Raw genomic sequence first — 16,232 nt, forward strand, 5'->3', positions numbered from 1 at the left:
AAGGCACAAGTAAAAGTGGTCTTTTCTTGATCAGGTTGAGAAACAGGTATTTGTGAAAAACGAGAATATCCATCAATGAAGAAAAAGTGTGATTGCTTAGATAATCTTTCAAGCATTTGATCAATAAAAGGCAGAGGGTAATGATCTTTTCTAATTGCTTTATTTAATTTTCTAATATCAATTACCATTCTATAACCTGTAACAATTCTTTGTGTAATAAGTTCATTCTTATCATTAGGAACAACACTTATACCTCCTTTCTTAGGGACACAATGAACAGGACTTACCCATCTACTATCAGCTATAGGATAGATTATACCTGCTTCCAGAATTTTTAATATCTCCGTTCTTACCACTTCTTTCATCTTCGGGTTTAACCGATGTTGGTGATCAACAACGGGTTTAGCATCAAGTTCCATATTAATTTTGTGCTGACATAGAGTGGGACTAATGACCTTTAAATTATCAAGAGTATATCCAATAGCAGCCCGGTGCTTCCTTAGAACTTTTAATAATCTTTCTTCTTCATGCTTTGAAAGGTTAGCACTAATAATAACAGAATATATCTTCTTTTCATCAAGATAAGCATATTTCAAAGTGTCTGGCAATTGTTTTAATTCAAACACAGGATCACCTTTAGGTGGAGGAGGACCTCCGAGAGTTTCAATAGGCAAGTTGTGTTTAAGTAGAGGGCGTTGTTAAAAGAAAATCTTATATATTTCATTTCTTTCATGCATATGAAAATCATTTTCATGGTCTAGCAAATATTGTTCTAAAGGATCAGTAGGTGGTACAACAATAGAAGCAAGACCAATTAATTCATCCTTACTAGGCAATTCTTTTTCATGAAGCTTTCTACTAAACTTGGAAAAATTAAACTCATGAGACTCATCACCAAAGCTAACACCGACAGTTTGTTTCTCACAGTCTATTTTAGCACTAAAAGTGTTCAAGAATGGTCTACCAGAGATAATGGGACAAAAGTCATCTTGTGGGGAACCAAGAACAAGAAAATCAGTAGGGTATTTTATTTTCCCACACAAGACTTCAACATCTCTAACAATCCCAATTGGTGATATAGTGTCTCTATTAGCAAGTTTAATAGTAACATCTATGTCTTCTATTTCTGCAGGTGCTATGCCATTCATAATTGCTTGATATAAGGTGTAAGGAATAGCACTCACACTAGCACCTATGTTGCATAAACCATGATAACAATGATCTCCTATTTTAACTGAGATAACGGGCATGCCAACAACAGTTCTATGTTTATCCTTTTTATCAGGTTTGGCAATTCTAGCAGCTTCTTCACAGAAGTAAATAATATGCCCATCCATATCTTCTTCCAAGATATCTTTCACCATAGCAATACTAGGTTCTACTTTAATTTGTTCATTAGGTTTAGGTGTTCTAATATAACTTTTGTTAACCACAGTTAAAACTTTAGCATGTTCCTTTATCCTAATAGGGAAAGGCGGTTTCTCAATATAAGCAGAAGGAACAACTAGATCAACATTGTAAAGTATAGTTTCTTCTTTAACTGGTACCAGTTCTTTAATTTCTTCTTTAATAGGTGGGTGATATTTAAACCACTTCTCTTTAGGGAGATCAACATGAGTAGCAAATGATTCACAAAAGGAGGCTACTATCTCAGAGTCAAGTCCATATTTAGTGCTAAACTTTTCAAAAGCATCGGTATCCATAAAAGATTTAACACAATCATACTTGAGTTTAATACCTGACTCTTTATCTTTGTCGAGTTCCCAATCTTTAGAGTTGCATTTAATTCTTTCCAAAGATCCCACCGGAATTCAATAGTCTTCTTCATAAAAGAACCAACACAATAAGTATCAAGCATAGTTTGATCATTACGAGAAAGACGAGCATAAATTTTTTGGATAATAATTTCTCTTGAGAGCTCATGATTGGGGCATGAATATAACATTGACTTAAGCCTCCCCCAAGCTAGAGCGATACTTTCTCCTTCACGAGGCCAAAAGTTATATATATAATTCCGATCACGATGAACTAGATGCATAGGATAATTTTTTTGATGGAACTCCAATTTCAAACGATTCCAATTCCAAGATCCAATATCATCGCATAGCCCATATCATGCCAATGATTTTCTCTTCAAAGATAAAGGGAAAACCTTCTTCATAACTTCATCTCCGGGTAAACCTGCAAGCTTGAACAATCCAAAAAATTGTTCTACATATATCAAGTGCATATCAAGATGTTCAGTTCCATCTCCTGCATAAGGATTAGCTAGCAGTTGTTCTATCATACCTGAAGGAATTTCATATTCAATATTTTCAGTAGGTGCAATAGGTTGAGGGGTAGCTAATTGTGGTTCTGGTCGAGGTGAATATACCCCGAACAAACCCCTCAAAGGATTATTTTCCATAGTAACAAGTGACAATAAATTTCAGCACACTATACAAATGTTTCCTTACCAAATTCCACTTACCAAAGGTGCTTCACTCTCCGGCAACGGCGCTAGAAAATAGCCTTGATGACCCACAAGTATATGGAATCAATTGTAGCCCTTTTCGATAAGTAAGAGTGTCGAACTCAACGAGGAGCAGAAGAAAATGACAAGTGGTTTTCAGCAAGGTAATGTCTGCAAGTGCTGAAATTATAAGTAGCAGAGTAGTTTGATAGCAAGATAATTTGTAATGATCAAGTAACGATAGTAGTAACAAAAATGCAGCAAGGTAGCCCAATCCTTTTGAGGCAAACGACATACCAAAACGGTCTCTTATGATAAGCAAAGCGTTCTTGAGGGTACATGGGAATTTCATCTAGTCACTTTCATCATGTTGGTTTAATTCGTGTTCGGTACTTTGATAATTTGATATGTGGGTGGACCGGTGCTTAGGTGCCGTTCTTACTTGAACAAACCTCATACCTATGATTAACCCCCCCCCCTCGCAAGCATCTACAACTAGGAGAAAAGTATTAAGAATAAATTCTGACCATAGCATTAAACTTTTGGATTCAATCGGTCCCTTACGGAATAGCGCATAAACTGGGGTTTAAGCTTTTGTCACTCTCGCAACCCATCATCTAATTGCTACTCTACAATGCATTCCCTTAGGCCAAATATGGTGAAGTGTCATGTAGTCGACGTTCACATGACACCACTAAGGGAATCACAACATACACACTATCAAAATATCGAACACATATCAAGTTCACATGATTACTTGCAACATGATTTCTCCCATAACCTTAAGAACAAAAGTAACTACTCACAAATGATAATCATGCTAAAGATCAGAGGGGTATTAAATAGCATATTGGATCTAAACATATAATCTTCCACCGAATAAACCATATAGTAATCAAGTACAAGATGTAATCAACACTACTAGTCACCCACAAGCACCAATCTATAGTTCTAGTCACAAGATTGAACACACGAGATGAACTAGGGTTTGAGATGAGATGGTGTTGTTGAATATGTTGACGGAGATTGCCCTCCTGAAGATGGGAGAGTTGTTGGTGATGATGATGACGATGATTTCCCCCTCCTGGAGGGAAGTTCCCCTGACGGAATCGCTCCGCCGAAGGGCAAAAGTGCTCCTGCCCAAGTTCCGCCTCGAGACGGCAGCGCTCCGTCCCAAAAGTCCTCTCCTTATTTTTTTTCTAGGTCAAAATTACCTATATACTATAAGATGGGCACCGGAGGTGGGCCTGGGTGAGCACAACCCACCAGGGCACACCTACGCTCCCTGACGCGCCCAGGTGGGTTGTGCCCACCTGGTGGGCCCCCTCTGATAGTTATTTGCTCCAATATTCCTTAAATATTCCATAAAAATTCTCCGTGAAGTTTCAGCTTGTTTGGAGTTGTGCATAATAGGTAGCCTGACGTAGCTTTTCCAGGTCCAGTTTTCCAGCTGCCGGGATTCTCCCTCTTTGTGTATACCTTGCATATTATGAGAGAAAAGACATTAGAATTACTCTAAAAAGCATTATTATGGATAAAAACATTATAAATAATAGTAAGAAAACATGATGCAAAATGGACGTATCAGTGGGCGCCTTCAAGTCCAATCACGAGTGATTCGAGTCTCATCCATTGGGGTCACTCAAAGGAGAATAGGGCAAGTGATTAGTGGCATTCAGGAAGCTTTGGCACCCACGCCCTCTACAAAGTAAATTAGCACTCCCCAAGAGTGTGAACTTGGGGATATACCATCTTCTCCAACTTGTGGTTAATCTTTTTTCACACTTCTACTTTGTGTTGGTGCTTGCTAGCTAGTTTGTTGCTCATTCTTATCTTGTTGTTTGCTTGCTTGTTGCACCATTTTATTTGTTCTCACTATAGATTGCATATCGAGATAACTTACTTTATCCACACTATCCAAGTTTACGTAAAAAACTTCAAAAAATTGCAATCTCCTATTAATCTGCCCTTGGTCATTCACTTTGGCAATAGACCAAGAGTCGTTTTCCTTACAAACCTAGTCGTCAAAGAGGCATGACCTATTGGACGTGTAACGTGTTGTGTGCGACGAGTTAGAAGACATAGACCACATCTTTTTTGGATTCCACCTAGCGCAAAAGTGTTCGTGTAGTTGGTTATGTTGGGCAAGTGTCCGACGGCAGACAACCTCACGAAGCGAGGATGGCCTCACGATCCACCATGCTTTCTTTATCGTTCTGCTCTAGACGTCGTCGCCCATATGCTGGCCTACTGCCCTTTTCTCATAGGCATTTTGGGCCGAGGTCCTGCAACAATTCAAACTTCCTCCCTCATGGACTTGTGGCAGGCGGGTTGCCCTGCCGTGCCCAAAGTTGACTGAATGGTGTGGAACTCTTTTGTGCATTTGATTAGGTGGACAACTTGGAAGGAGAGGAACGAAGGGATTAAGCATGGATTCGCCCATCGAGGCATCGACCAAATGGCCTCGTAGTTCATCACAAAGATGAGTTACTGGCACGCTACTGGTCGTTCATAGATTTGGTCCCTAATAGACCGACCGTTCGAACTTAACTAGTGGCCATGTGTGTTTTCATTTTGTTGGGGTTCCACCCACTTGTACTGATGTTGCCGTTTACCTATAACACCGCCATACTTCTAATTCATGATTAATGAAAAGTTGCGTTGTTAGCATTTTCTTCAAAAAAGTACCGAGTTACTAAGGTTCATGGTTAATTGTGATAAATCATCAATTTCAAAGTATCAAGAGGTAAAGACTAAATTCCTCGTCCCATCTGAAACACATGAACTCAAAAGGTAGGAATAAGAAAAATGTAGAAATCAAAATGACACGAATCTCATATTCCTACATGAACTAAAACTACATGAAAACTGCAAAACCGTCGTCTGAATGTCAATGGGGAAAACACAAAAATTGTAGATACAAAGACGAAAACATGAGGGGGACCACAAGTTTGTTTTCCTCCAAAAAAAATCTCATATGGATAGCCCATTCTATGGGAATTTCAAGAAATGTAGGTTAGTAGCCCATCGTTGTCCAAACGGCACCGAATGGACAATTCCTATTAGGAATCACATAGCTTAAAATTCTTAGGTTTTTTTGCTTTGTTCAAAACAGAGCCTAGTGTTCTCGAAGGAAAAAAAAAAGGACGCCAGCCAAACTAAACTAGCCCTCGAATGGCCACTCCTACTTGTCAGGATTGGATTTGGGATTCGTGGAGCGGACCACGCGCGCGCTTTGTTTGCCTTCCTCCCCGCTTTCGCTCCGGCCACGGCCGCAGATGGCGACGGCCACCGCCTCCACGTCCCTCCGCCCGCCGCCGTCCCCGTCCCCGCCTCGGCTTGCGGTTGCGCCCTCTTCATCTCGCGCCTCTGTTCTTCTCCTTCCCCAGCGAACTAAAGGGTTCTCTGGCCGTTCGCCTTCTTCCTTTAATCGATTCTGTACTGGCTAGGGGTCGCTGCGCCAGTGGTGCTGGGGAACCCCTACGCATTCCTCTCGGAGAGCATTCCACGCGCATCGGCGGAAGAGGTTCGTGCTGTGCGCTTGCTCTCTGTTTTCTTCAGTTTGGTTCTCTTGTGTATACTGGATGCTTTCCGGTTTGAAGGAACGACATTTTGTCTAAACTGGTTTAACTTATTTCTCTAATTACAAAAGGACAGTTCATGTTACCTGCTTAGCTGAAATTGTATGGGATTGGGAGATACATCATACATGAGTTGGGAAATTTTTTGTACTGTGCACAATTTCGAATTTGTAGTGGTGATAGCATTGTTTACGGCACTAAACAGGTCAGCAAGTGTGACCAATGCTGGAAAGTCATGATATTTCTGCTAGTGATGCAAACTTCTGATTGTTGTGTAAGTATTTTCATTCAATGTTTGTTCCTGAACTCTGATACTGCCATATACATGTCAGAGTCATTATGTGCACAGTACAAAAGGTGTTACGTAGGTCCTCGAACTATGAAAAGGGTCATTCAGGTCCTCAAAGTGCAATATGCGTGTCATCCAAGTCCTCGAACTATTTTAGCGGTGTCATGTAGGTCCTTAAACTATTTCAAATTTGTCACATACGTACACACTTATTGCACTTCAAGGATTTTTGAGGACCTGGATGACACTTTTCATAGTTCGAGGACCTATGTGACACCTTCAAAATAGTTCGAGGACCTAGGGTGCACTTCACTCAAATGAGTGTGGAAATTTAACTAGATGGGGCCTACGGCACTAAACAGGTCAGCAAGTGTGACCAATGCTGGAAAGTCATGATATTTCTGCTAGTGATGCAAACTTCTGATTGTTGTGTAAGTATTTTCATTCAATGTTTGTTCCTGAACTCTGATACTGCCATATACATGTCAGAGTCATTATGTGATTTTGCTCTCATACGTTTTATTTTTCCATTGGAGATTGTGCGGGAATAGATGGTGTTTCCTCTTGTTTATTAAGAACTAATGATTTCATTAAAAACAGGAACACTTTGTTATGCGCAGCCGTTAAAGGCCCAGAAGAATCCTTCAAGAAGACCATTGAAGTGGATAGGCTGATTGATATGCTGAGAGATGCAAATCCCGGAGAGGTAACCATGCTGCATATCTTCAATTTTACTGATCTTTCTGGTCACGACAAGCTACAATTCCTTTCCCTATATTTCAGTGTTGAACTAGATTTGTTGTCAATCATCAGTTCATTCAATACGTAAACCTTTGGCCTGTAACTAACTATATGTGCTTCGAGTATCCTCCCCATGCTTATTTCATAATCGGTAGAACCAAGCTTGGCATTGGTTGGTTGGTGGCATTTGATTAGCTACTTAAAGTATAGGAGATCCTTATGAGCTATCAGATTTGCCTTTTTTTGTGTGTATGTGCCCAAATATGTGGCTAGATTTTATTAGTATGCCTAGTATATTTCAGGCATGATATGATTTGTTCAGTTGACAAATCTTGAGTGTCTTAATTTTATCATTCTACATAAAAGTACCAGATGAAGAACTAATGCACCTTCTTACATGCAAACAGCTTGATCTAATAGTGGTTGAAAATATTCTAGCGTTCAGTGAGGGTTTCTGGGTTCGGCTGGCTGCTCGGATTGATCTATGCAAATCGGATGATGATAAAGTATGGTTGCACATCTGGATTTATTTTTACTAATTGTGGTCATTATCTTTTTCATCTTCAATTTTCTCACTTTTTAGTGCCTCCATCTCCCTTTTGTTTTTCAGAAAGATTATGAAGAACTGGCAGAGAATGTCATGAACATAGTTGACCGTGTCGTCCACAAGACTGATGTAAGAACCATGTTCTTTCATGCATAACTCCTCATTTAAGTGCTACTGTCTGCCACTTGATGTGAATTCCTCAAGCCTTTATATTTTTAATATGATAAACTGCGTGTTCCTTGCATGCTGCTAATTTTAATCCCTATTGTTCAGGAGAAGATTGAACAATCGACTGATGTTCTGAAGGCAATTATTAGTCCTGTTATGAATGAAGGAGAAGATGCGATGTGGCCACCAAGAAATCCGGAGGCTCTCAAATTGATGGAAAAAGTAAGCACAAGTCTCATGTTCTATACAGTAGTTGGCTTTCACATTATAATTGTCAAATGTGATAATCAGTGCAAGAATATAGACATCTGTACTGCTTATATACTTCAATTTCAATCGTGCTTTGCGCAAGTTTCTTTTATCAATTAAAAAAGAACCCGCAGTTACTTTCATGAAACTGAATTCTTTGGGCTCCAAAGATGTGTCTGTTAAAATGTAATTTTAAGCCATACTATTATTTTACCTTGTTCTCCATATTCTGATGTGATTTTTAATGTCTTCTTGACGTCCCCAGGAAATATCAAACAGAGAAAAAGAAGGACAGCTAGATGAGAGTTTTCTGTCAGAAGTTAATGCTCAGCTGAGGCAAGTAAGTGGTACTATTTATTGCTTTCTCGGTTTGAGTTGTTTTATACTCCCTCCGTTTTTATTTACTCTGCATATTAGCTTTGACTGAAGTGAAATTTTATAAAGTTTGACCAAGTTTGTAAGCTAGACATTGCCAAGGCCTTCAACAACGTCTCCTGGGAATATCTGCTCCAACTACTAGATAAGTTAGGCTTTAGTGCTAGATGGAGGGACTGGATTTCGACGATTCTAGCTAGTTCTTCTTCGGCTTTCGTCCTAAACGGCAGCTCCGGACGTGATATCGACCATCGTAGAGGGTTGCGGCAGGGAGACCCCCTCTCGCCTTTGCTTTTCATCCTCGCCATTGACCCCCTTCATTGTCTTCTGGAGAGAGCAGAGGAGCTGGGCATGCTCACTCCCCTGCCGGGTAGGATAGGGCCCCTTAGAACTTGCCTATACGCCGACGATGCCATGATCTTCGCCGACCCCTCTCGCCAAGAGATCGACAATCTGCTTCTCCTGCTCGATAATTTTGGAAAGGCCACAGGGCTCTGCATCAACTTAGGAAAATCTTAGCCCCGATTAGGTGTAGCGACATTGATCTTCAGGACATTCTACATGGCTTTGGCGGTTCGGTGGTCGGCTTCCCGCTACGCTACTTAGGGCTCCCCATTACAATCTCCCGCGTCCGCTTGGTTCATCTTCAATTCATACTCGATCGCATCAGAGCCAGACTGGCGGCTTGGAAAGGGCGCCTCATGTCTATTGCAGGCCGTAGGGTTCTTGTCCGATCCGTCCTAACGGCGCTCCCAACCTTTGCTCTGACGGTGCTGCGCGCTTCAAAGAAGTTGCTCAAAGACATCGACAGTGCAGGCGGTGTTTTCTCTGGGCTCAAGACGAGGAGCTCTCCGGTGGCAAATGCAAGGTCAACTGGTCCACCGTCTGCTCCCCGACGGACTACGGTGGCCTAGGCGTCCTTGATCTGCAGCGCTTTACTCGAGCTCTAAGGCTCAGGTGGCTCTGGTTCCGCTGGCGTAATCCCGATCGGCCTTGGGCGGGCTCGGAGCTGCCCTGCGACGACACGGACAAGGAGCTCTTCGCTGCAGCAACAAAGGTGACCATTGGCAACGGGGAAACTGCTTCGTTCTGGAGCAGTACCTGGCTGGGATCAACGACCCTGAGATTCTCCTTCCCGGCCCTGTACGCTCATGCTCGGAGAAAAAACAGATCAGTTAGGGATGCCCTCTCTGCTGACACCTGGATCCGCGACCTTGCCCACGGAAACACCAATGCTCTCCTTCACGATTTCCTTGTGCTGGCCAGATGCATCTGACTCGCCGCTGTGCAGTTGCAGCTGGAGATCCCTGATGAAATCACATGGAAATTTTCAGCTTCAGGAAACTACACTGCTGCCTCGGCTTACAACATGCAATTCATTGGCAAGATCAGATCTCCTCAGAACAAAATTGTCTGGAGCACTTGGGCTCCGGGGAAGATCAAGATCTTCTGCTGGCTATTGTTCAAGCAAAGAATCTGGTGCAATGACAGACTATAGAGAAGAGGATGGCCAAACGCATACTTCTGTCAACTATGTCTCAGAAACCTGGAAACGGCGGCGCACCTCTTCGGGCAGTGCAACTTTGCTCGGGCGGTTTGGCAGGGGCTCGCGGCGTGGACTGGATGTGCGGCCGTCGCCCCGGCCCGATGGCAGTTGTTATCAAACTCCACTCAAATTGTCACCAAGATGATCGAGGACACCGCCCCAACTTTCAGAAAAGGTGCCAACTCCCTCATCCTCCTGGCGTTGTGGGAAATTTGGAGGGAAAGAAACAGCTGCACTTTCAGAGACAAGGTGTCCTCCGTTTCAGAGGTGGCTGCATCCATCAGAAGAGCGATCGACCTGTGGCACGCCGCAGGCGCTACGTGCCTTGAGACCCCGTTCGGGGACATGTCGGAAGATACGTAAAATTCAGACCTCTAGTTTTCTATTTTCTCTTTGATTTCTTTTCTCTTCTTTCCTTGACCTACGGGTCACCCCCGCCATGTTTGAATTCTCCAGTGCTCTCTGCTAAATCAATGAAAAGCCAGGAATCTCTGGATCTTTCAAAAAAAAACATTTACAGTAACAAATTTATATGATGTGAAAATATATGCAATGATGAATCCAATGGTATAGATTTGGTGGTGTATATGTTATTATATTTTTCTACAAACTTACATAAAGTTTGACTTAAGACAAACCTAATATGCGGAGTAAATAAAAACGGAGAGAGTATTATCATATAACATGGATTATTCTTGATATTAGTAATATTTACATATGTTTAGGCTAAAGAAGATGTAGATAAGCCAGGGCTTCAAGCAATGCTGCAAAAGGTGTTGCAACTATATGCTTCCAACTTTCTCCGAAAACGCAGTTACGCTTATAAAGGTAATCCTTTCTTTATGTCTTCCCAGCTATAAATATCAAGAAATAACTGCGTATTTTGGTTGAATCTTGAGTGCCTGTGTTGACATTCTCAGGGGGAGAGGTTGTAGTGCCTGAAAAGTTTCTTGAATCGATAATAGAGGGTATGAATTTTACCCAAGAGATTGTTTATATTGTGTCTATAATCACCGTCTCTGATATGTTGAGTTTGCGCAATGCAGCTCCCGAAAATGACTGGAATAGGCTGTTGCTTGATGGACTTACAGTTGGAAAGGGAGATGTTTCACCTGAAGAATTTTACGCTGTTACCAAGAAGAGAATTGAGAGAATCTTGATTCGCACGGTAAGATTCATAACCTCCTGAGTTCTATGTAACTATTTTAACCTGTCAGTGCCTTGCGCTGAGCATCCCCTCACACAATTGTCTCTGTAATTTATATTTATATTTTTGACAGGAAGGTGGTTCTTATCAGCAACGGGTACTTGTCGAATATATAAAAGAGATACAAGCTAGAGCAGAGGAAATAGTGAACCGGCTTCAAGGCCCAGCTGTGTAACGTTTATGGTACATTTGTAATTTCAGAACCAGTTATATCAAATAAATGAGAAATAATGATTCCATAATTTAGCCATTTTTTTACTAGAAGAATACTTTGTGGTAATCATTAATCAAACTCTTTGTCGGCTCACCTGAAGAGGGTTCTGTACTAGAGATTCCCAAGCTTAATACTCGTCAGTCGTCACCCTCAAGTATCTACATGTCATCTCTGTTTTACAGGCATTTAGTTTGACAGCACATCCAGTATTGCAGTATCGATCTTACACGGTTAAAGCACTTAACTCCTGGAAACAGAAGTGTGACGCTATATGCAGCAAAGCAATGAAGAGTTAATACTAATATTACTTATTTTCAGGGAAGCATAACAGACTGTCCTCTTGAAAGACAGCCTTAAGAGGAATCACCTATCTTACCAGTTAGACAATGGATACATTTTTAAAATGTTGGCTTTGTTCAACTAACACCAAAAATGTCTGTTCCCTGAATTGCATAGGTTCCCCTGGTCACTGTTAATCTATGGATCCACCGGTATTTCCTTGGTATTTTCAAGTTTTATACAGAAATTCATTTTCTTTTGGTGAGCATATTTCTTAAAGGTGGGATAGTTAGTCTCTATGGTTAAAACTAGATTTTAAAAGCATTAAATTAGTCAAGATTCATTAGTTCGAATTCATCCTAGTTGTGTTAAAGGTTTTATTACTGGTAGATCTGATTTATTGTTGTAAGTTGAATAATTCTCCGAGGTTTTGGGGCCTTTTCATATTAACAATGCAAAATCAGACCTCTAAATTACATGTATTCAGATTTTTTTTGGAACATTTATGTATTCAGATTTGGGGCTGGACGTTATGGATAAACTTTCAACTCGCCGTATGATTTTTTTTTTCAAACAGACTGGAAGATTTTATCAAGCAAAGTGATTGAGACGACAATCTTAATCATCATGCTCGAGTGAAATGCTCAAACCGAAGTTTATATCAGGCATATATGTCTAGCTTTACTGCTGTCAATGACTTGAAAATAGATCTTTCTTGCTGTGGTGAGTTGAGAATATATTGGATTATTGAAAAAATATATGAACTATCAAGATGTGCTATGAGAAGAGTAGGGTGGTCGTGTTACCTGTTGAGCATGCTTAGTGTAGCACCTTGGGGGTCGGCGCTAAGCAGATCTAGGCTAACCTTCACATAATATCGATCATAAGGCGCCACCTTTACACACCGAATACATCAAAATGTGCATGCCATGTGGGGGAGTGTTGATATCAACACAGATAACGAAATAATCCTCAACAACAACAAATATATGCATACAACAGCTCCGAGGAGTCAAATTTAACAAATGAATACAACAAGGGCCAGTTGACCAAGATACAACTTATACAAGGGAAGAAAATATACCTTAGACAGGTAAGAGTACAAAATGCCCGAACAAGGCTAAAACAAAAGTAAAAGGCGTCCATATCCTTGTCCTTGTCCAGACCATTGTCTATGGGATAACCAACTAATGTTGTCCATCGACAGACCTACTTCCTGAACCGCTACCGGCTAGATTGGCGGCAATCTAGAAAAATAGTAAATTAAGTAAGGTGAGTACTTAGATGTACTCTCAAGGCTTGCAAAGACCTAAGTTATTTTATGCAACATGTTTAAAGGAAAGTGAGTTTTAAGCAACTACTAGTGGTAAGAAGAGAGAGCGCATAAAAGTAAGGGGCGTGTCACAACTACTTGCTGGGGAACATTGCATGGAAAAAAATTGTACGCACACGCAAGATCTATCCATGGAGATGTATAGCTACGAGAGAGGGAGAGCATCTACATACCCTTGTAGATCACTAAGTGGAAGCGTTTGTCAACGCGGTTGATGTAATCGTACACCTTCACGATCCGTTCCGATCAAGTACCGAACGTACGGCACCTTCGCGTTCAGCACACGTTCAGCTCAATGAAGTCCTCGCCTTCTCAATCCAGCAAGAGAGGCGAAGTAGTAGATGAATTCCGACAGCACGACGGCGTGGTGGCGGTGGTGGTGAAACTATTTTTGTAGGGCTTCGCCAAGCACAACGGATTTAGGACAGAGGACGAACTAGAGGGAGAGGGGACGCCGACACATGGCTTGGTGAATCGTGGTGCCCCGCAGGGGCTAGCCCTGCTCCTCTATTTATATGTTCAGCCCTAGGGTCGTTTCTTGGAGAAAGAACCTCCTCAAAGTCGGTTTGGAACGCAAGGAAGAGTTCTTCTCGGTTTCCAGTACCAGACGCCAGGGTCCCTGGCGTCTGGTCCCTGACCTCCGCAAAACTTCCTTTTTACACCGACCTAGAGCCCCGTGGGCCTTACCCCTTGGCCCAACCATATCATCCTATATATCAATCTTTACCTTCGGACCATTCCGGAGCTCCTCGTCATGTCTGTGATCTCATCTGGGACTCCGAACAACATTCGGTCACCAACTCACATGATAGAGGCGGGGGTGTCCCGATCTTTCGATGAGATGATAACTATCAATTTGGTGGAGACGACTTTGACGATCCGACTACAAACGTGCACGACGTTGCGCCTTAGCAATCGCTAAACCAACTCCAAGAGGTTATTGACCACGCTGGAGCACGATCAACCTGACCACGAAGGTCTATTCCTGCAAGCAATCGAAGAACGAGCAAGAATATGATAAAGCAATCTGAATATTGCGAATATATATGAAGTATTGATATTGGTGGGGATCCGTAAGCGGTCTTGGTCTGGTCGTTGGACACAAACGAAGTACACGAAGTTGCAATGGCTAACTTTTAACTAAACAAATCCCAAGGAAAAGCTACTAGATGGATCTACTTATATAAGAGCAAGGGGTGGCGGCCAAGGAGGTGGGAGGACGTCCCAAGGCAGCCTAAAACTAAATCTAGGTCGTACAAGGCCAATGGGCCCAAGTGGAGGTGATGTAACACCTTTGGACTTGTAGTTTGACTCGGATTCTGCTGCAGCATCAGATTGTTTCGTCCACAACTCAACGCTCCGGACGAATTTGAAGGTGATTCCAATTGGGTTGGAAAGTGCACGAAATCTAGTTTCCAACAAAAAAAGAATCACCCAATTCGGAGTCCGTATGAAAAACTTGTGTGCGTTTTGAGTCAGGTATGTCTGTGCAGTCCGAATCTGAATCCAGAACGTGAGAGACTTGGACTCTATCTTCTCTTGGGCCAAAAGTGACGTGAGAGAACTTTTTGGACAGCAAATAAACATCTCTTTCTTCCTTATCTTCATATGTGGATTGTACAAATGTCCCATACACCTGCAATTAGACAAAACACAAAAGTGTGTGAAGTATTTTTGTTCTGGATAACATAAATAGATTATTGAATAGTTTGCACTAGAAATCACCTGACAAATATGCATATATGCAATATTTTTGGTCATATCCAAGGTAGTCATGTCGTCATCATCCTCCCCTTCTTGAAAATAAAGCCGTCCTCGGCGTTGCTTAATCTGAAATGTGGCTAACAAAAGAGACAAGGTGTACATGTTGTATATGTATATGTCATCCATTTTTACTTCCCTTGATTTTTGCATATATGACACATGAATAGATGAGTAACTTGCATAGTTCATAAAATCTAAAGCCAAAAAATTAGCACAAGAAGTAGAAGGCATGAAAATATTGCAACTCAGTTTGCACATATAAGTGAAGCTGTTACTCATTTCAAAAGATTGACAATGTTCATCATTAAACCATCCCAACATTGGTGAATAAACCTTACCTGCATCAAATTTACATGCTACAACATGCTTAAATAAGCAAACATGCAATAAGTCATTCAACACAGAATCATCACCAAGATTAGAGGTCATATCAAAATGATTAAACATTGGTTCTTTTGCATCAATAGTTAATTCAATGGGTGCACTCAAAATTGTTGGTATTTCAGTTGTTTGATCACATGGCAAAGTCAAATTATCAACGTAGTCCTCTAAAATAGGTGGTGTGATCAAAGTAGTGGGTAGCTCATCAGATGGTGCATTCAAATTGACAAGGCATTCATCATTCTCATGTAGAGATGAAAGATCAGTACTTTTGTCACTACCTCTTATGATCAACTCAGATGATGTAGCCACTCTCGGGGCCGATGTGTCACATGGTGGAGGTGATGTAGTCCTGACAACAACGGATGTGGTTGTCATAGTATGCCTAGTAGTTGAAGGAACAATCATATCAACTCTTGTAATGTGCACCGTGCGCTTGTTCTCCTCGTGGCCAACACGTCGTTTTATTTCCTGTTCAGCTTTGCAAGCAAGATGAAACAAATGGTCCATAGGATAACACTCTTCATGTATTAGTATCTCTTGAATATCACGGTTTAATCCTCCCCAAAATCTATCCATAAAATCATCTTCACTTTCTTCTAAAGAGGAATGCAACAAGGTAGTTTGTAAATCATCATAATATTTTGTTACAGCTTCACTACCTTGTTTTAAGTGTTGCAACTTCTTAATCATGTCACGAGTATAATAAGCAGGGACGAAAGTATGTCGCATGGCAAGTTTCAAATCATCCCAAGTAGTAGGTATATAATCAGGGTGTAACCGACAATATTCACTCCACCAAACCAAAGCATAACCAGTGAAAGAACCAACCGCAACCTTAACCTTTTTATGTTCATCGAAATTATGGGAAGCAAATATATTTTTTATGTCGAACTCCCATTCAATATATAAAGCAGGTTTAAAACGGCCATTAAATGGTGGTATAGATACATTAACCTGATCATGTGCATTTGGATGTTTGTGCACCTCTCGTGACGGTTGTGGTATTTGCAAAGGTGGTGGCACGTCTCCCGCGATCGACAAAGCCCATGAATTGACTCTGGATCCTGTCATGATTAGTAGAACAAGAAACAAAACCCAAAAAT

The 16,232-nt window shown here is 41.3% G+C and overlaps 1 protein-coding gene across 1 annotated transcript; it reads left to right on the top strand.

Annotated features, from left to right (window-relative positions):
• Positions 1–5,595: 5,595 nt before the first annotated feature.
• On the top strand, positions 5,596–11,405 carry LOC123047158 (uncharacterized). Its single transcript, XM_044470654.1, has 11 exons — positions 5,596–5,796; positions 5,902–5,978; positions 6,923–7,028; positions 7,471–7,569; positions 7,674–7,739; positions 7,884–8,000; positions 8,293–8,367; positions 10,674–10,776; positions 10,869–10,916; positions 10,995–11,116; positions 11,229–11,405. Exons 1-11 carry the CDS (start codon positions 5,731–5,733, stop codon positions 11,328–11,330), a joined length of 981 nt encoding a protein of 326 aa, XP_044326589.1. The 5' UTR covers positions 5,596–5,730; the 3' UTR covers positions 11,331–11,405.
• Positions 11,406–16,232: the final 4,827 nt, after the last annotated feature.

Source organism: Triticum aestivum, chromosome 1A (genome assembly GCF_018294505.1).
Source record: "Triticum aestivum cultivar Chinese Spring chromosome 1A, IWGSC CS RefSeq v2.1, whole genome shotgun sequence".
Classification (NCBI taxonomy): domain Eukaryota; kingdom Viridiplantae; phylum Streptophyta; class Magnoliopsida; order Poales; family Poaceae; genus Triticum; species Triticum aestivum.

Coding starts and splice junctions, on each gene's coding strand:
- LOC123047158 (XM_044470654.1), top strand. CDS start 5,731: ATGGCGACGGCCACCGCCTCCACGTCCCTCCGCCCGCCGCCGTCCCCG. Junction 5,797..5,901: donor CGTCCCCGCCTCGGCTTGCG/GTTGCGCCCTCT, acceptor TGTACTGGCTAG/GGGTCGCTGCGCCAGTGGTG. Junction 7,570..7,673: donor GCAAATCGGATGATGATAAA/GTATGGTTGCAC, acceptor TTTGTTTTTCAG/AAAGATTATGAAGAACTGGC.